Below are 17,923 nucleotides of genomic sequence, written 5' to 3'. Positions count from 1 at the left end.
CTTAATTGCCTACCGTCTGTAAGCTGTTAGTGTCTTAATGACCGTTCCACAGGTGCATGTTCATTAATTGTTAATGGTTCATTGAACAGGCATGGGAAACCGTGTTTAAACCCTTTACAATGGTCTGTGAAGTTATTTGGATTTTTACAAATTATCTTTGAAAGACCGTGTCCTGAAAAAGGGACGTTTCTTTTGTTGCTGAGTTTATGTTAAACCACTGTTTCTCTCTCTCTCCCCACAGACCTGGGTCTGTTCTCGACTAAGTCTCTGGTGGATGCTAACTCTGAGCATGCTGTGGAGGTGAGGACCCAGGTACAGCAGCCTGCTGATGAGAACTGGGACCCCAGCGGCACAGGGCAGACTTGGCCCTGCGAGAGCAGCCGCTCACACACCACCATCGCCAAGTACGCCCAGTACCAGGCCTCCAGCTTCCAGGAGAGCCTCCAGGTATGGATGGATGCAATGATACACACACACACACACCATGTGTACACACACACACCTCTTATATTTCACTTACCTCTACCTTCTTCTTTTGTGTCTTCAGGAGGAGAAGGGGAGTGATGAAGATGATGATAACGAAGATGAGGAAGACAAAGAGAAGAGTAAGGAGACTAGCTCTGAGACGTCTAACAAAGACCCCACAAGCAAAGACGCTACCAGTACCGAGCTGAAACCAGTGGGGAAGATCATCAAGTTTGGCACCAACATTGATCTGTCAGACCCCAAGAGGTAAGCTGGAGATAGGGATGCATTTTATTACCACATAGAACATGTGGGACTTTTCCCATTTGTTCCAGAACTTTCCTCTGAGGTTTTGCTGACCCCTACTGGTCAGGTTTCAGTACTGCATCTTTATTACATAAGCCACGTCCATTGCTAAGCAAGGCCATATTGTGTAAAATCACAATAGTACATAAGATCCTTAGTGATGATAGCATTGATGCTACTACTGCCACTCAGACTGGGTTCTGTTGGCCAGTTTAAAAAATACAATAACCCTGTTCTCCCTCTCTCTCCCAGGTGGAAGGCCCAGCTGCAGGAGCTCCAGAAGCTACCAGCCTTCATGCGTGTGGCGTCCAGCGGCAACATGCTGAGCCACGTAGGACACACCATCCTGGGCATGAACACGGTCCAGCTCTACATGAAGGTCCCCGGGAGCCGCACGCCTGGCCACCAGGAGAACAACAACTTCTGCTCTGTGAACGTCAACATTGGGCCTGGAGACTGCGAGTGGTTCTCTGTGCACGAAAACTACTGGCCAGCCATCAACGACTTCTGTGAAAAGTAAGTAGTGTGGCCATTGGTTGATACACTAGCGTGACTTACTGAATGTGTTGATGATGAGGAACAATAATCCATTCCTGATTTGAGACTGTTTGATGTAGGGAAAGAAATCTGTCCAATTCGCCCTTCCGGGTAACTAGAGCTCGGCTCGTGAGTCCTTAGAATGTAAAATAGTACAAGTGTCTCATCTACTCAAGTGTACCATTCTCCCAACGTATCACCCACTACCTCAGAGGATCTAACCCCAGTATCCCCCCCCCTCCTTCAGGCATGGAGTAGACTACCTGACCGGTTCCTGGTGGCCTGTTCTGGAGGACCTGTACCGCTCCAACATCCCTGTGTACCGCTTCATTCAGAGACCAGGAGACCTGGTGTGGATCAACGCAGGGACCGTCCACTGGGTCCAGGCTGTGGGCTGGTGCAACAACATAGCATGGAACGTGGGACCACTCAATTGTACGTTAACTCCCTGATAAAGGGAACTACATTACTCTTGCTACAGATGCAGATGTTTGACTCCGCCCATCTACTGAAACGTATTGCCTTAAAGCCATTGCTTGTCTTGGTCAGTCATTTTGACTTGAGAGTTTTGAGGTTAATGACCGTAGTCCAAATCCACACCAACCAAACGCATAAGTAGGGGACGGATGTTGAAGATCCGTTGAAGAAACATACAAGGTCACTAACAATTTGACTGTTGAAGAGCTTTCAGAACGTCAGGCACTAATGTTAGCGTTGTTCCTCTCTGCAGCCTACCAGTACCAGTTGGCCCTGGAGAGGTTTGAGTGGAACGAAGTGAAGAAGGTCAAGTCCATCGTCCCCATGATCCACGTGTCCTGGAACGTGGCCCGCACCGTGAAGGTCACCGACCCAGACACATACAAGATGATCAAGTGAGTGCAGGCTGATGGGTCCTCTATTTAAGCAGTAAGGCCAGAGAAAGAGTGGTACGTGGCCAATATACCACGGCTACGGGCTGTTACGCACGACGCAACGCGGAGTGCCTGGATACAGCCCTTAGCCGTGGTATATTGGCCATATACCACAAACCCCCGAGGTGCTTTAGTGCTATTATAAACTGGTTACCAACATAATTAGAACAGTAAAAAGTAATTTTCTGTCATACCCGTGGTATTCCATTCAGGGCTCGAACCTCATCCTCTCTCCCTCCCTCAGACACTGCCTGCTGCAGTCCATCAAGCACATCCAGGTTCTGCGAGACCAGCTGGTGACCGCAGGGAAGAAGATCTCCTACCAGAGCCGGGTGAAGGATGAGCCAGCCTACTACTGCAACGAGTGTGACGTGAGTAATACATCTACCCAGCTCTCGCGATACAAACCCTCAACCCCCCCATCTGCCAGCACCAAACCACCTTCTAACTGAACCCAAAACACAAACACTTACCTTACAATCAGAGAGAGCCCGTCTCTCTTCTGAAAACCGCATTACTTCAACCCGCTGTCTTCCCTCATGATTGCTTCAGCATGCTTTCAATTCATCCCCATGCATTACAAATTGAGCCCTGTCGCACAGCCCAGTGATCCCTGCCTGTATACTGACTGGGTGTGTGTATATATTCTGTCCACCAGGTGGAGGTGTTTGACCTGCTGTTTGTGACGTCTGAGAGCGGCAGCAGGAAGACCTACGTGGTCCACTGTGAGGACTGTGCCCGCCAGAGGAACCCCAGCCTCTCCAACAATGTAGTGGTGTTGGAGCAGTACCGCATGGAGGAGCTAATGAGTACCTACGACACATTCAACCTGGTGAGGAGACGAATCGTTTTCTTATGAGGGACACGCATATTTTTTATTTAACCTTTATTTAACTAGGCAAGTCAGTTAAGAACAAATTCTTATTTACAATGACAGCCTACCAAAAGGCAAAAATAAATATAGGACAAAACACAAGAGACACTACATAAAGAGAGACCTAAGACAACAACATAGCAAGGCAGCAACACATGACAACACAGCATGGTAGCAACACAACATGACAACAATATGGTAGCCACACAAAACACGGTACAAACATTATTGGGCACAGACAACAGCACAACAGGCAAGAAGGGAGAGAACAATACATCACACATAGCAGACACAACTGTCAGTAAGAGTGTCCATGATTGAGTCTTTAAATGAAGAGATGGAGATAAAACTGTCCAGTTTGAGTGTTTATTGCAGCTCGTTCCAGTCGCTAGCTGCAACAAACTGAAAAGAGGAGCGGCCCAGGGATGTGTGTGCTTTGGGGACCTTTAACAGAATGTGACTGGCAGAACGGGTGTTGTATGTGGAGGATGAGAGCTGCAGTTGGTATCTCAGATAGGGGGGAGTGAGGCCTAAGAGGGTTTTATAAATAAGCATCAACCAGTGGGTTTTGCGCCAGGTATACAGAGATGACCAGTTTACAGAGGAGTATAGAGTCCAGTGATGTGTCCTATAAGGAGCATTGGTGGCAAATCTGATGGCTGAATGGTAAAGAACATCTAGCCCCTGCAGAGCACCCTTACCTGCTGATCTATAAATGATCTAGCATGGGTAGGATGGTCATCTGAATCAGGGTTAGTTTGGCAGCTGGGGTGAAAGAGGAGAGATTACGATAGAGGAAACCAAGTCTAGATATAACCATAGCCTGCAGCTTTGATATGTGCTGAGAGAAGGACAGTGCACCATCTAGCTATACTTCCAAGTACTTGTATCTTTCTTATGAGACACAGACACACACTATTTCTTATTATGAGACACGCGCACACAACCTTTTTCAGTTTTTTTTGTAAGACAAGAGCACGCTCACTCAGTCTGCCCTGACTGTGTTTTGTATACATCTGCCTGACAATCTGAGGCTAGTATATCTAATGTTCTGTCCTGTCTTCTCTCTCCAGGCTGCAGCGCCCAGTTCACGGTGATGAAGATCCTCCACGTCTCGCAGCCATAACCAAAACTCCTGCCAGACGGGACTAAACACACCTTTTAAAATGTCTTTTAACCTTTTTTTCCTTCCTTATTTAAGATATTTTATACGACTACTGCCGATCAAAACAGCCAATCGAAAACCAGTTTACTACTCATCATCACTGTTTACAAAACCAAACCGCCAATCAAACTCCAGTTTACTTTTGTTGTCTACGGTGCTCAAGACCAGCTTACTGGTTTCTGGAGGACTTGAAAAAAAACGGAAAGGCAGTTGGTGCTAGCTACCATTGTAAACAAGCAACTGAGTTGACGGTTGTTATCAATGGCATGAATTTTTGTTATTTCCGGATTTCTTAAAACAAATTGTCGTCTTGAATACTGAAATGTGTAAATGCTGTTTGTATTTTTTTGTGGGGTGCTGTTTTCTAAAATAATTTATTTTCCTTTTTTTTAAGACTAGATCAGCCTAGATATATACCACATTGGCCTTGTGACTTGTATTTAGAAGAGAAATAAGATGGAAAATACTAATAATAGAGATGACATTTTTCTAAAAGCATTAAGAATAAGAAGACCCATTTTTTGGGGGGGGTTTGGAATGCTTCAAAACATACGGGTTTTAAAGACAATTTAGTTTTTTAGTTCTTGTCTTTCTGACTCTTGTATGTGTTGTAAATTTTGTGTTTTTACAAATGTATAATGTTTATTTCCTTAGGAGAGAGAAAGAAGGCAATTGTCACACCTCTTTAGGACATCAGGTCTTTGTTTTAATGAATTGTTTCCATTTTTCATCGTGATAATATTTCAGTTGGTGTAATAATGAATTGTGCTGTACCTCTGATTTTGTTTTGAGTTTTTTTTTTTTATATACAGATTTATTCTTTTTTTTGGGGGGGGGGGTTTACATTGTACATTGTTCTTTTTTAATTTAAAATGTGTCTCGTATTTATTGGATGCCAATGTTCTCCCCTTGTTTTTATGGTGATTCTAAGTCCTCTGTAACAACTGTGTCACAGGAGGACAAAGTTTTCTCTGGTGCTTCTTCTGGTTCTATACATATATAAATGATATTTCTAATGAATATAACTTACACCTTCCCCTGTAGTTGCTAGGATACACAGCCGAGGTAGAAAATTGACTAACGGAATACTGTCTCTGTAATGCGTGAAAAAAACAACTACATTTTCTGTACATTTTTTTTATCCGAGAAATCGTAATTTTGTTTTTCATCCTTTTTAGGGGCCTTTAGATTAAATGAATGATTTTTTAAATGTTATCTGTTGGAGTATTGACAGTTCTCTGATGAACAATTTCTTCTTTTTAATCCTTTTTAAGATGAGAATTCTATTTTTCCTGTTCCAAAATACATTTTCATTCATTTTAAACTGCACTGTTTAGAGAATTCACAGACACGCATACACAACAAACTGAGCCAGACATGTCTTAAACACTTTGTGAATTTGTGTGACATTACTATGACTATTATTAATAAATAAATGCTTTCGATTAAAGCCACATTTGCATATATATTTTTTGTAACTTGAAAATTACATTGATGGTACTCACCTCAGCTGAACTGCTAACACAGTCACCTGAGTTGTTCTGGCCGATGTCTGAAACAGACCCCATCTCTTACCAGATACCACCACCAATTGGAAATCACCTAACGTAAAGAAATAATGTACCATCCCAGTTAGTCAATCTGAAAATATACTGTAGGCTACTGTGGCCTTGTAACTATAAAATATAGTGTAGAATCTAGCATAATGAATAAAGCCCTCAGGGCTACCCATGAACATTTGGCCTGTTCAAACCGAGAGGGAAAAACCCTGCTTGACTGTTTACTTGCCTAGTTAAATAAAATAAATATAATATATAATAATAATCCATCTATGGTGTTTTTGAACATCCAGCTCATGACTTCCTGCCTGTGGCTGATTGGCTGACAGACTGACCACTGACGTGGGTGTGAGGGGATGTGAGACAGAGGAGCGGATATCTTCTATTTACACTTTGGCCCCATATACAATAACAACCCAAACCCTCATATCGCTCGGCTGTCGCAACATATGCCTGGCACTTGCAGAGGTCGCTTCATTCAAGACAATCACTAACAGTTTTGTTTGTGTGTGTAGAAAAAATAAAAATCGGTGTTAACAGGGGTTTCCATATGGTGAATCTCATCCAAGGTAAACTGAGTGAGGAAGCAGATCCTAACCAACAGCAGTGTCATACAGATAGCAGACAGGGTAGGAAATAGCAGGGAGCAGCACACAGGACTCAATGACAAAGTAGAGATTTCAGTTTCTCTCCCCTGATCATTTCACTGACAGAGACAACTCTATAGTACGTGTGAATTATTTCAGGGGATAGGAATGGACTACCGCTGAATGGTGGTGAAATAGCCAGTAGTTGTTTTGACATCCATGATTACGGATGCTGATTGATCTAATACAATCAGGAGACTTCAACACAGACATATACACAACATTGAGGGAAGGCAAAGGCCGCTCATAAAACAAGGCCGATCATATTCAAAATCAAACACATATCCACCAATCCAGCACAGATCTGGTCCTTTACCTAATCTTTCTCTATTGGGTCCATCTAATATCAGTTATTTCAGAATAATGATTCATTCCTGCCTCATCAGTGGAAAGCGGTGAGAGATAGAATGTCCGTGTGTCCCGTCCTGTGACCCGGGGTGAAGAGATCAACAAGGGGTCAAGGACAGAGGAACGCTGGACAGACCGGAGGATATCCTGCTTCCATAGGAAGTTGCATCCGGCGTCCACTACGCCCTGATATCGACCGCCACGGATGGTCAGTCTGGGGTGGGGCGGGGGGGGTTAGATGATGATGTGTGTGGGGTTATTAATAAACATAGCCGACTATGAAGTAAGTTATTATTAATTTACTATTACTCAGATGGTATCAATGCAATATATAGATTGTTATGTGGATATATACCTTACTTGAAGACGTTTCTTCAAGGTTTCCCTCAGTGAATAGGTTCAACATGGCACAGTAGGAGAGGAGTATTGGCAAAAATTGGCTAAGAGTCTCCATAAGAGTTGGTTGGACAGACTCACAAAATGCAAACACTACAATTACTCAATCAACCTGTGTGATATCAGAGTTGTGTGGTTTCAACAGTTAGTTTTGGAAGCTATTACTTGGTCACTCTCTTTCTCTCAGCAGCACTTCTGATTGCATTGCGTAAAACCACATCCCTGACTTCCACCCTCCTCCCATCCCATCTACTCATTCATCTTCCACTTCTTCCACAATCCAACATTAACCAAGTAAACCATAGGCTGTGTATGACATAAACACAGATGCAAATCAGGCTCTTGGGTGTACAGTACAGTCAGAGGTAGAAGATGGTACTGATGAGGCATTTGTCTTCTTTCTTTGCTCTGATAAGCATCTTATCATCTAACAAATGACATCAACATGTAAAGATCAGTATCTCTAACTCATATATTTCAGCCTGTTTTGATCGCCTCTGTCTCTCTAGCCCCATTTATACCTGATTCTAACTTGCATCTTTTGTCCTGATCTTGTCCACATTCTGATCGTGCCTTCATTTTTAGACAGGTCTAGACGACTAAAAGGTCAATTGTGATCTGATTGTGATCAGATCTTATAAGTCTAAACATACAGGTCAGATCAAGATCAGGATGAAGGACGTATTTTATCGGCAGGTATAAACAGGGCGTCTGTCCTCCACCACTCAGGTATGAGTGAGTATATTCATTTATCTCTATCTTAGTATATATGATTTTTATACCATGGCATTGTTGAATACTCATTTCTTATTGACTTGACGGGCATTCTAGAGCGTGCATAATTTCTCTATATCGCACGTAATATTTGCACGGTAGAATTCAATGGCTAAAGATCATTTTTGCATGTTTTGTTTGAGCTGCTTTTGAAAGCAAAAGTAGAATTGAAAACAGTATTGGTATTGTTGAATTCGATTTTCATAATAGCAAGCTAGGGTTGATGGTTTGGTTAAACTACCAAGTCTGTTTGTTTGGTTACCATGGCAACTCCTGTAGTTATCTAGTGAACTTGCTAGCTACACTAATTTACCTGTCAAAAGTTTTAGAACACCTACTCATTCAAGGGTTTTTCTTTATTTTTACTATTTTCTACCTTGTAGAATAATATTGAAGACATAAAAACTATACAATAACACACATGGAATCATGTAGTAACCAGAAAAGTGTTAAAAACATTTACATATATTTTATATTAGAGATTCTTCAAAGAAGCCACCCTTTGCCTTGATGACAGCTTTGCACACTCTTGGTATTCTCTTAACCAGCTTCATGAGGTAGTCACCTGGAATGCATTTCAATTAACAGGTGTGCCATCTCTAAAACATTTGACCGGTAGTGTACTTCAGTGGATTTGAACACATTTCAACCGGTAAATGAACATATTTGTAGAGGCAAATGAGTTAAATTATAATCATGGTATAAAATGGATAATCAACTCGGGGCTCTATGTATGGGGCTCTATGCGTTTTCTGTAAAATAATGCAACTCCGTGGAAGGTCAGGTCCATCACTAAGCTGCCGCGTTGTGGAACACACCTTCCACGTCATTCATCATTTTCCATAGAACTGATTATCCCTTACATATCTTACAATATCTTAGTATGTCTTCGTATACTGTTTCTTAGTATATTTTTTCGGTGTATATACACATAGATTGCAATTGGAATACTGAAACAGTGTTATTTGGGTTGTTGTTTCCTTCTGACATTTCTTGATTAAATGTTTTTTTTATGTGTTTGTGTACTTGTTTGACATTTTACTGCACTGTTAGGAGCTAGTAACACAAGCATTTTGCTGCACCCGCTATAACATCTACAGACCAATAAACTTTCATTTGATTTGAGGGCAAATCCCAGTGGAGAGAGAAAGGAAAATAATTGCTGACCAACTCAAAGGAGAAAAGAGAGAAAGAAAAGACAGAGAAAATAGACAGAGAGGGGAGAAAATCAGATTAGCCAACAGTCTCTCTGATTCCTGTGATCTGTACTCGCTCTCTTATCAGTTGAGAAATTATTTTTCTGCCCCTCTCTTGCTTATAACCCTTTCTTCCTCCCTTGTCCCACTGATCCCTCCAGTTATCTGTCTGACCCGTGATTCCTAATATTGTTATTTTTCAACGTAAGAGAACACCAGGTTGTGACATCACTCTCTAGACATCAAAACATCTTTTACATCTCTGTGACACGTAACAGTTATGACATCCATCCTCTATTCCTCCTTCATCCTCTGTTCCTTTCATTCTCTATCTGGGGTCTTGACCTTTCTCAGCAGGACCCATCCCTAAACACTATCAGAGCTGAACTGGCCCACCCATCCCCGCCCTGTGAAGCTGCTCTCTCTCAACACTATCTCCCACTGCTACAGACTCATGGGTTTTGAAGAAAGGGAAAGGGGGATACCTAGTCAGTTGTACAACTGAATGCCTAGGGTTAGGGCTCGGGTTAGGGCTAGGGTAAGGCTAGGGGTAGGGTTGGAGCTAGGGTTAGGTTAAGGGTTTAAGCTAGGGTTAGAGTTGGGATTGAGCTAGGGTTAGGGCTGAGGCTGGGGTTATGGTTAAGGGTTAGGTTTGGGGTCAGGGTTCAATTAAAGGCTAGGGTTGGGGCTAATAGTGTAAGTAAAGTTTCATACCAAAATGTGTTACTTACAGAAATCTTTGTACAATAACAAAAGCACTGTTTATATAAGTTAGTCTAACCAACCAGGGTTGTGATCCTGTCTGTAACATGGTGGGGATGTCAGGGGCACCGTGTAAACTCTGCTCCATCCCTGACTGCTGATTAGACCACAGCAGCTCTTTAAATAAACACTTGCTCTCTCTTTCTCCCCGTCTCTCTCTCACTCTCTCCTTCTCCCCTCTCCCTCTCTCCACATGCTCCATCACTTCTCAGGTTATCAGAGGAGCTCCAACCCCAAAGACCCCCAGAGTGCTACACACCGTTAACAGAGGGAACGAGAGAAGAGATGTGGGTGCTTTGCAAGCACTGGGTATAGTAGTTAAAAGGGAGATAGAGGAAGGGGAGTGAGTGGAAGGGGCACAAGCACTCAATGTAGTAGTTAAGAAAGGGAGGGGGAAAGAGGGAGGGGAGAGAGAGAGTGAGAGCGGGAGAGAAAGGCATCCCTCTAATTCCTCAAGAGGGGCTCTTGTATCAAACAGAGAAAGAGTGAGAATAGGAGAAGAGGAGGGGCGGACTGACGGTGGGAGGTACAGAAGTTTGGGATAATTCTAAGGAGCTGAGACCCAAAACGTTGAGGCTGGAGTAGTCAACTGCAGTCAGGGAGAGAACAACGGATGAAAAAACAAAGCACACTGTCTTATCCCTGACGGACCGACGACGAGTGGAAACAGCAGGAGATCACCACTACGGCTACAGAAGGCCAACATACCAGCATGCCACTACAATACAAGCTGGTCCCAACTTCATTGACAAGAGTGTGAAGGAATCTGAACTGATGCATGAAGGACTAGAAGCGTGAGAACCGCAAGGGGAGATTTGAGAGAAGACGGGAGAGAGAGAGAGAGAGAGAGAGAGAGAAGTTGTTAACGTTTGTGAACATTGTCCACCTGCTTGTATACGTGGTTAAGAGGAGAGAGAGTTTCAGTGTAACTTGCAAGAAGAGAAGAGAACCGCAAGGATCAGAGAGAGGCTATACCCGGCTCCACGCAATGTGAGTGAGAAACCAGCCACAGAGAGGTTGAATTAACTAAAACATTCTTTTCAGATGATTTCTAATCTAATATCTATGAAAGAACGTTCACAAAAGCATTTTAAAATGACAATTCTGGTTCTCATCACTGATAATTAAATGCGTAGGTCACGTTTCAGACAGGCGTCACATGTATGCAACTGCCAGCCAAAAGACAATAGAATAATAGAACAAAAGAGCTTCTCCTGAATGTTCTAGATGAGAATGTCAGAATATTTGAAGGACCAGCTTGAATGTAGTTCAGTGCTCTATCAGTGACCACAAGCTAGAGAGGAAGCTCATTTGAAGATACTGTAGGTAATTCAATCATTTCTATAGCGTTAAGATCAAGTGTCTCCATGGTTATGAAAAACAATCAACGCCTCATAAAATGGAAAAAAGCAAGCCAAGTACATTGTGTAAAACAGATGGCCAAGGGTAGGCCAAGTAACGGCCAAGTGTAGGCCAAGTAACGGCCAAGTATAGGGCCTTAGATCACAATGAGTGAGCTAGTTGGACTCTTCCTGCACCCCCGACCTTAGACCTGAACGACAACACTTCACTAACAATGGGAGGTTGACGCAGAACACTGTTGAGGTAGCGACGTCTGGCAGGGACACATCTCAAGTGGACCTCTTCCGTAGCGTGGTTGGGTTCAGGGTTAGCGGTCGGATGAGGTATGCGGGTGATGTGTGTTTGTCGGGTAAAAGTAAGAAGGGGTGGTTAAAAGAAGATGAGTACCCACGTATACCCTATGTCTATGGCCAGGAGTTTATCATGGTCAGGAAAAACTCATTCAGATTCCGAGTGTTTAATAGTCACGTGTACAGGGTTGCAGGTGTGATTGCAGGGTACAGTGAAAATCTTAGGCTTTGAGCTCCAACATGCAGGACTAGTGAAATAAAATAATGAAAATGGTAATAAAAAAACTATTGAAATAGCACTATATACATAATAACAACTGTGGCAGTGAGGAATAAATAAATGTCCATTGGGGTGGAAGCTAAGTAAAGACTATTGAGGGGGTGGGTGGAATGATCATAGGGGGAGCAGCAGCATGATCATGGCCCTACCAATACCTAATATGTGGGTGGTTTTGTATCCTGCACCTGTGGAAGTGCTAGATGTGCCAGTACTAAAAGTACTAAGGGGAGGAAGAAGAACAATACCCATACAAACACTGCCTTAATTCTCTTGAGTGTACTTACATACCACCAAAACGTTTGTGGGTATTCTTCTCTTTGCTATGGCATTCGTTTTACCCTGCACTTGTGGAATATTGCTCAATACACTTTTACACAACTTCTGAACTAACATTGTTAAGTTCTAGACCTTGGCCTTTCTGGTCTGTCCTGATAGATTTATCACTTTGGTGCAGAGCGGTACAGAGCGGTGCTGAGGGCAGGGGTATTTCTGGGAGGAAGGCTGGCAACTGACCCTGGCCCATTGTTCAGGCCGTTTTGGGCAACGCTTAGTAAGTGGGGGGTTGCTATCCTGTCACTGTTAATGGGACATGTCAGTTATGAGTTGTTACTTATCGCTGATTCAGGGAAACGTTCAACTTGGTCTGCGCTGATTTGGAGTTGTTTTTACCATACTGGAAGAATGAAACAACACTTTTAAAGTGTCTTGAACATAAGGCCATGACATGACTTGTACGTTTTCTATTTCTGACAAGACATGAACTGCAGTCTTCAACCAGTGCCAAGATAAACAAATGCATTCAGGCACGTGCACAGGCATACACAGACGCACGCACGCACACACACACACACACACACACACACACACACACACACACACACACACACACACACACACACACACACACACACACACACACACACACACACACACACACACACACACACACACGTGTATGCACACACGCATCCTTTGATTCTGTCTCTTACCCTTCATCTTCATCTTATCCATCATCATCCTCTGTGCACCCTCGCCTGGCAATTAGGTTCCTTTCCTCTGGGCCAATCAGATTTCAGATAACTATCCTGTTCTGACAGAAGATATAAGAGTTGATAGATTACGCCGTGCAGCCTGCCTTCCTCTTCCTCTAACAGATAAAGTCCTCTAACCTCCCTGTGAACTCCCTGGTTCAGTCTACATTTGAAGACTGAACCTCAGTTATGATATGTCTACGAACCAAGTTTGCGATAGACATGAGTTTGAGACAGGGAGAGACTTCTGTTGCACAAATTGGCTATCAAAAAGCATGACACTGTCACTATAAAGAGCCACTCATGAAAAGCCAAACCATTTCACATTCGCAATATGCTTGGAACAGTATTTCCACATCCGAGAAGTAGGGACCATTTGTGCTTTCGCAAACCTGGCTAAACTCTGCCCCTTCTTCCTCTCTCTCCCTCCCCTCCTACCCAGTTGACCATGAGTATGAGCGGCACATTGGAGAAGGGGGCTCACCACCAGGCCCTTGACCTCTCTGAGGAGCTCTCCCCCCACATGCACCCCCACCATCACCCCCACCACCAGCACCAGCACCACCACCACCTCCAGCACTCCAACTCCCTGGCCTCCACCGCCCCCGTGGGGACACCCTCCGGCGTGGTGGTGCCTCCCCCGTACTTTGCAGCCGAGAGCGGGGGAGGAGGGAGTGACGCTCCCCTGGAGCTGAGGGGCTCTCTGGACTGCTGGGCGTGCTCAGTGCTGGTGACGGCCCAGAACCTGGTCATAGCGGGGATCAACGCCTGCCTGGCCGGACTGGTGTTCGGACTCATCCTCACCCCGGCTATAGTGATGGTGGTGTTTGGGTTCCTGTGTCATTCTACGGTAAGGAGGGAAAGTGGTGGGGGCTGTCTTCTCCTTCTTCTTCTCCTTCTTCTACTATTCAGGCAGAGAGTTGTCACGCTCTCTAATGAATAACCCGAGGGAAAATTCAGAGGAAAGGTTACTCCATCTTCCAAAGTTCCTGAGTGTTCAATTTCACATTCATAACTCATCTACTGTATGTGTCTGAGTGAAGGTGTGTTTGCTAACACACTCATAACATTAGAGCCTTCGAGAGGTATCGTCACGAGAAGCTAACTAGATAATAGATCAGAATAATATTAAATAATCCTATGGTATACAGAGTAGTGATATAGGCTGACATTTCAGGAGGGACTAACTGTGAATCCTAAAACTCATAACTAAACTTTCACCACCCAGCATGAGTTTGGAATATTTTAGCAGAAGATGAGGGTGGAGTTTGGCCCTCTGTGATGAGTTTCATAAGCAGATCAGCCAGAGAGTATTTCTCAGATGTTTAAGAACAGGGCCTGCATTCCAAATGGCACCCTATTCCCTTTATAGTGCACTACTTTTGACCAGGGACCATAGAGCTCTGGTAAAAGCACTGCTCTATATAGGGAATATGGAGCTATTTTGGAGAGAATTTTTGAGAATCTGACTGGACAGGTCAGAGGTCAAGGGAAAGACTTTAAAGAATAGAGGGAGGTAGGGATTAGCTTGCCTAGCTGGTCCCATATCTATATGCTTTAACTCCTACAAATCTAGGACAAGGATATGTTGAAGAAAGCTTTAAACACACACTCACATATTCACAGCCAAAATAGGAAAACATTAAGTGCGAAATGAATTTAGCACACTTGAGCTCACACACAGACAGACGCACGCATAAGCACATGCGTGAGCACACACACACACACACACACACACGCACACGCACGCGCACACACACGCACACACACCTTTGACCCCAGTTAGCCCCACCTTACTAATGACTGTGTGTGTGTGTGTGTGTGTGTGTGTGTGTGTTACAGGATTCCCCTCCCCTCTAACCAATTAGGAACCTTGTGGCACCAGATTAAGGAGGGATTAGGGTGGAGAGGGAGAGAGAGGGAGGATTGAAACAAAGGAGAGAGGTGGATGAGAAAGAAAGGAAGGAAGGAAGGAATGTTAAAGCTAGCTAAACAAGTTATCCTGATCTCGCAGTTCGTTGTCACAAAATATTGAATTACACAAACTCTGAAAAACATTCACCAACAATTTTGAAAAAGGGGAAGGGAATATCTTCACGATTTATTTTTATTTTTTATTTAACCTTTATTTAACTAGGCAAGTCAGTTAAGAACTTAAGAACAAATTCTTATTTACAATGACTGCCTACCCTACTAAGCAGCTGCATTAAACAACATTAACTTTAACTGGCATGATACAGTTGCATGATTTCAAAGCTAGACACCCCAATAAGAGCTATGAATATCAAATATTTTCAGAAGGTTGGCTGTGGGACATAAACCCCCTGGCCTTAGAAAGTAGAAATAAGCATGGACATACTGTAGTGTTATCTATTCACCTCCCAATCTGTTTCCCGCCATCCCTCCCTCCCTCACCCCTCTGTGCCTCTCCTCTCCCTCCCTTTCTCCCTCCATCCCCCTCCACTTGCATATTCTGTTCTTACCACATAGAGATAAGGAAGGGTGACAGCCCCTCCATTTTCCCTCCAGTGCATTCCTCACATTCTCTCCATTCTCTGCTACCACTTCTACCACTTCTCCCTCACACTAACAACATCACATACCACACCAGCAGGCGGACATTTTAATTCTAAAGATCCATAGATATTATTGTGATGTTTCACAGCTGTGATATAAGAATGGCAATTCATCACATTTCATCTATGGAAGGGCCCCTCATTCTTCGTGTGTGTGTGTGTGTCAGACTGCGATCTGCTCTGTGTCTGTCCTGACCTCCGACACACATTCCAACAGGGGCACGTCATCGTCTCCCTGCATCTCCTCCTCTCCTCTCCTCCATCTGTCTATCCCCGCATTCGTCTCTGACTCCTCCATCCTTCACTTCTCTTGAACATGGGTGCTGAAACCAATAACTCTCTCCATCTGTTCTGACAAGACTCCAACAGAAAGCTTGATTCGCTTCATCAGCTTGTCAGAAACTATAGCAACATTTGAGATCAATACATTTCTGTTGCATTGACATTGCATTATTGTCATTATACAGTCATAAGAACATTATGTCAATCTCTTCGTTGTTGGTGCAACACATTCTTCTGGTCATGTGAAAAACAGCAACATAATCAACCAGAAAAACCAACCCTCTGCTCTCCTCCACTGCCCCCTCTCCTCTCCCCAGGTGCGCCCTCAGGGGACGACCCGCTACTGTTCGGACCTGCTGAGCGACGGTGGCTGTGTGGCCCTCTTAGTGGTCGGGTTCCTCCTGGTCACCCCCCTCCTGGTACTGGCTCTGGCTGCCTACTGCCGCCTGGCGCGTCACCTCCAGTTGGGGCTCTGCTTCATACCGTACTCCAGGGCCGTCTACAAGAACCTGCCCGCTACAAAACACCATGGCCTGGGAGGGGGCTGCTGTGGAGGCAGCAGGTCTGGAGGGGAGGGAGGTGGGAAGGGAAAGGTCTGGGTGTGAAGGGGAAGAAAGGGGAGGGATTGAGGTTGGAGGAGGGTGCAAGGAGGAGAGAGAGAAGGAGGATGGAGGGAAAGAGAGAGGAAGAGGCAGAAAGAGAGAAAGACAAGGGGGTAAGAAAGAGAGAGAGGGAGAAAGGAGGGAGGGAGAGTGAGGGGGAGGAAGGGCGAGCCAAGATTAGAGGAGATGGGATGAGAGGAGGGAGATGGGATGAGAGGGAGGAAATGAAAGGAGGGAAGAATTACATTAGAGAAGGGAGGAGAAAGAGGACAAAAACTACAGCAGCCAAACTAATATCTGGGAAGACTACAGTATAGGCACCATAGTTTAAAGAACAAAGTTAACCATTCCTCTGGCCTGAGTTCAACCGAAGTAACCTCCCTCACACCACCACGTTATATGTTATCCCTTTAATGTAAAAATTGCTTTTAAACCATTGATATATTGTGTTCGAAAATGTTATAGCAGACGAAAAAGGAGCAGGGATTTTTACACTGTTCTAGAAGTAGAGGCAATAAATCAACAGCAAGCATCTCAATCACACCGCAGACTACGTTTAGTTTATGCAGTGAAACACTGGGCATTAATGAAGAATATATCACTGCCATGTGTCCACATTTTATAAAACATTTGAGTGATTTAGCAGGAAGCTCTTTCCAGAGCAACTGGGGTTAAGTGCCTTGCTCAAAGGTACATAGACACATGTTTCACCTATTAAACCAGCAACCTTTTACTTACCTGCCCAACGCTCTTAACCACTAGGCTACCTACACCTCTTTAAGATATCAATAACATTGATTCAAGACAATGTCTTTAAGCCTTTATACACCCTGAAGGACATGTTGTGTTTAGCATAGTTTGTACATTTCATTTACTAAGGTTTATGACTACTACTGTTTCTTGTACATTTCCTTTTTTCAAATATAGCCTATTTGGAATCAATTGGAGTCATTTTTCTTTTATAAAAAAAAAAACAGAGTTCATTGTGGTTATGCATTCACACACACGCACACACGTACACACGCACGCACACACACACACATCATTATGGGTTATACACACTCCTCTCTACAAAGTGGAGGAGAGGTTATTGCATAAGTAAATCACAAGCAGAGCCAGTGAGTACAACTGCTTGGCACGAGGACTTCATAAACACGTGACATAAACTCGCTCCAGCTGGATATTATCACAAGTTTAAATGTGACTAATGTGTGTCTGGATCCACCAACATAATATAACTGGGGGAGTAATGACGACGAGCGCCAGAGGATACTTGAATGTTATGATATAGTGCCCTCTTGTGCTTTTTCACTGCATGACACGGTGAGTGCAGAAGTGTTCCAGCAATTCTCTTCTGTTTTTGCTTCTATTTGATTATTTTTCTTCCTTTTGTGTTTGTTTTACGGCACCTGGTATTCCCAAGCAGTCTCCTGTCCCAGTACTAACCCAGTACTATGGCCACAAGCATATATTTTTTTAACCCAGTTTTCTCCCCGAATTATGACCTACCTGGCTGCCTACTTCTTATCACACTGCTCGCTTAACCCGGGTGTCAGCCGC

General features: G+C 43.9%; 2 protein-coding genes across 2 annotated transcripts in view; both read left to right on the top strand.

Annotated features, from left to right (window-relative positions):
* Positions 1–5,712, top strand: part of LOC112236313 (lysine-specific demethylase 6B-like) — a 31,269-nt gene extending 25,557 nt beyond the window's left edge. Inside the window, 8 exon segments of the mRNA XM_042328295.1 lie at positions 242–447; positions 548–732; positions 1,024–1,287; positions 1,556–1,743; positions 2,039–2,180; positions 2,464–2,590; positions 2,878–3,051; positions 4,167–5,712. Coding sequence (XP_042184229.1) covers positions 242–447; positions 548–732; positions 1,024–1,287; positions 1,556–1,743; positions 2,039–2,180; positions 2,464–2,590; positions 2,878–3,051; positions 4,167–4,190 — 1,310 coding nt within the window. The 3' untranslated portion in view covers positions 4,191–5,712.
* Positions 5,713–10,427: 4,715 nt separating this feature from the next.
* On the top strand, positions 10,428–17,305 carry LOC112236312 (transmembrane protein 88). The gene is made up of 3 exons (XM_024404891.2): positions 10,428–10,930; positions 13,346–13,753; positions 16,079–17,305. The coding sequence occupies exons 2-3, from the start codon at positions 13,352–13,354 to the stop codon at positions 16,364–16,366; spliced, it is 690 nt and encodes a 229-aa protein (XP_024260659.1). The 5' UTR covers positions 10,428–10,930; positions 13,346–13,351; the 3' UTR covers positions 16,367–17,305.
* The last annotated feature ends 618 nt before the right edge of the window (positions 17,306–17,923 follow it).

The sequence above is a fragment of the Oncorhynchus tshawytscha genome, linkage group LG10 (genome assembly GCF_018296145.1).
Source record: "Oncorhynchus tshawytscha isolate Ot180627B linkage group LG10, Otsh_v2.0, whole genome shotgun sequence".
Taxonomy (NCBI): domain Eukaryota; kingdom Metazoa; phylum Chordata; class Actinopteri; order Salmoniformes; family Salmonidae; genus Oncorhynchus; species Oncorhynchus tshawytscha.
This window is presented reverse-complemented; position numbering and strand designations above follow the sequence as displayed.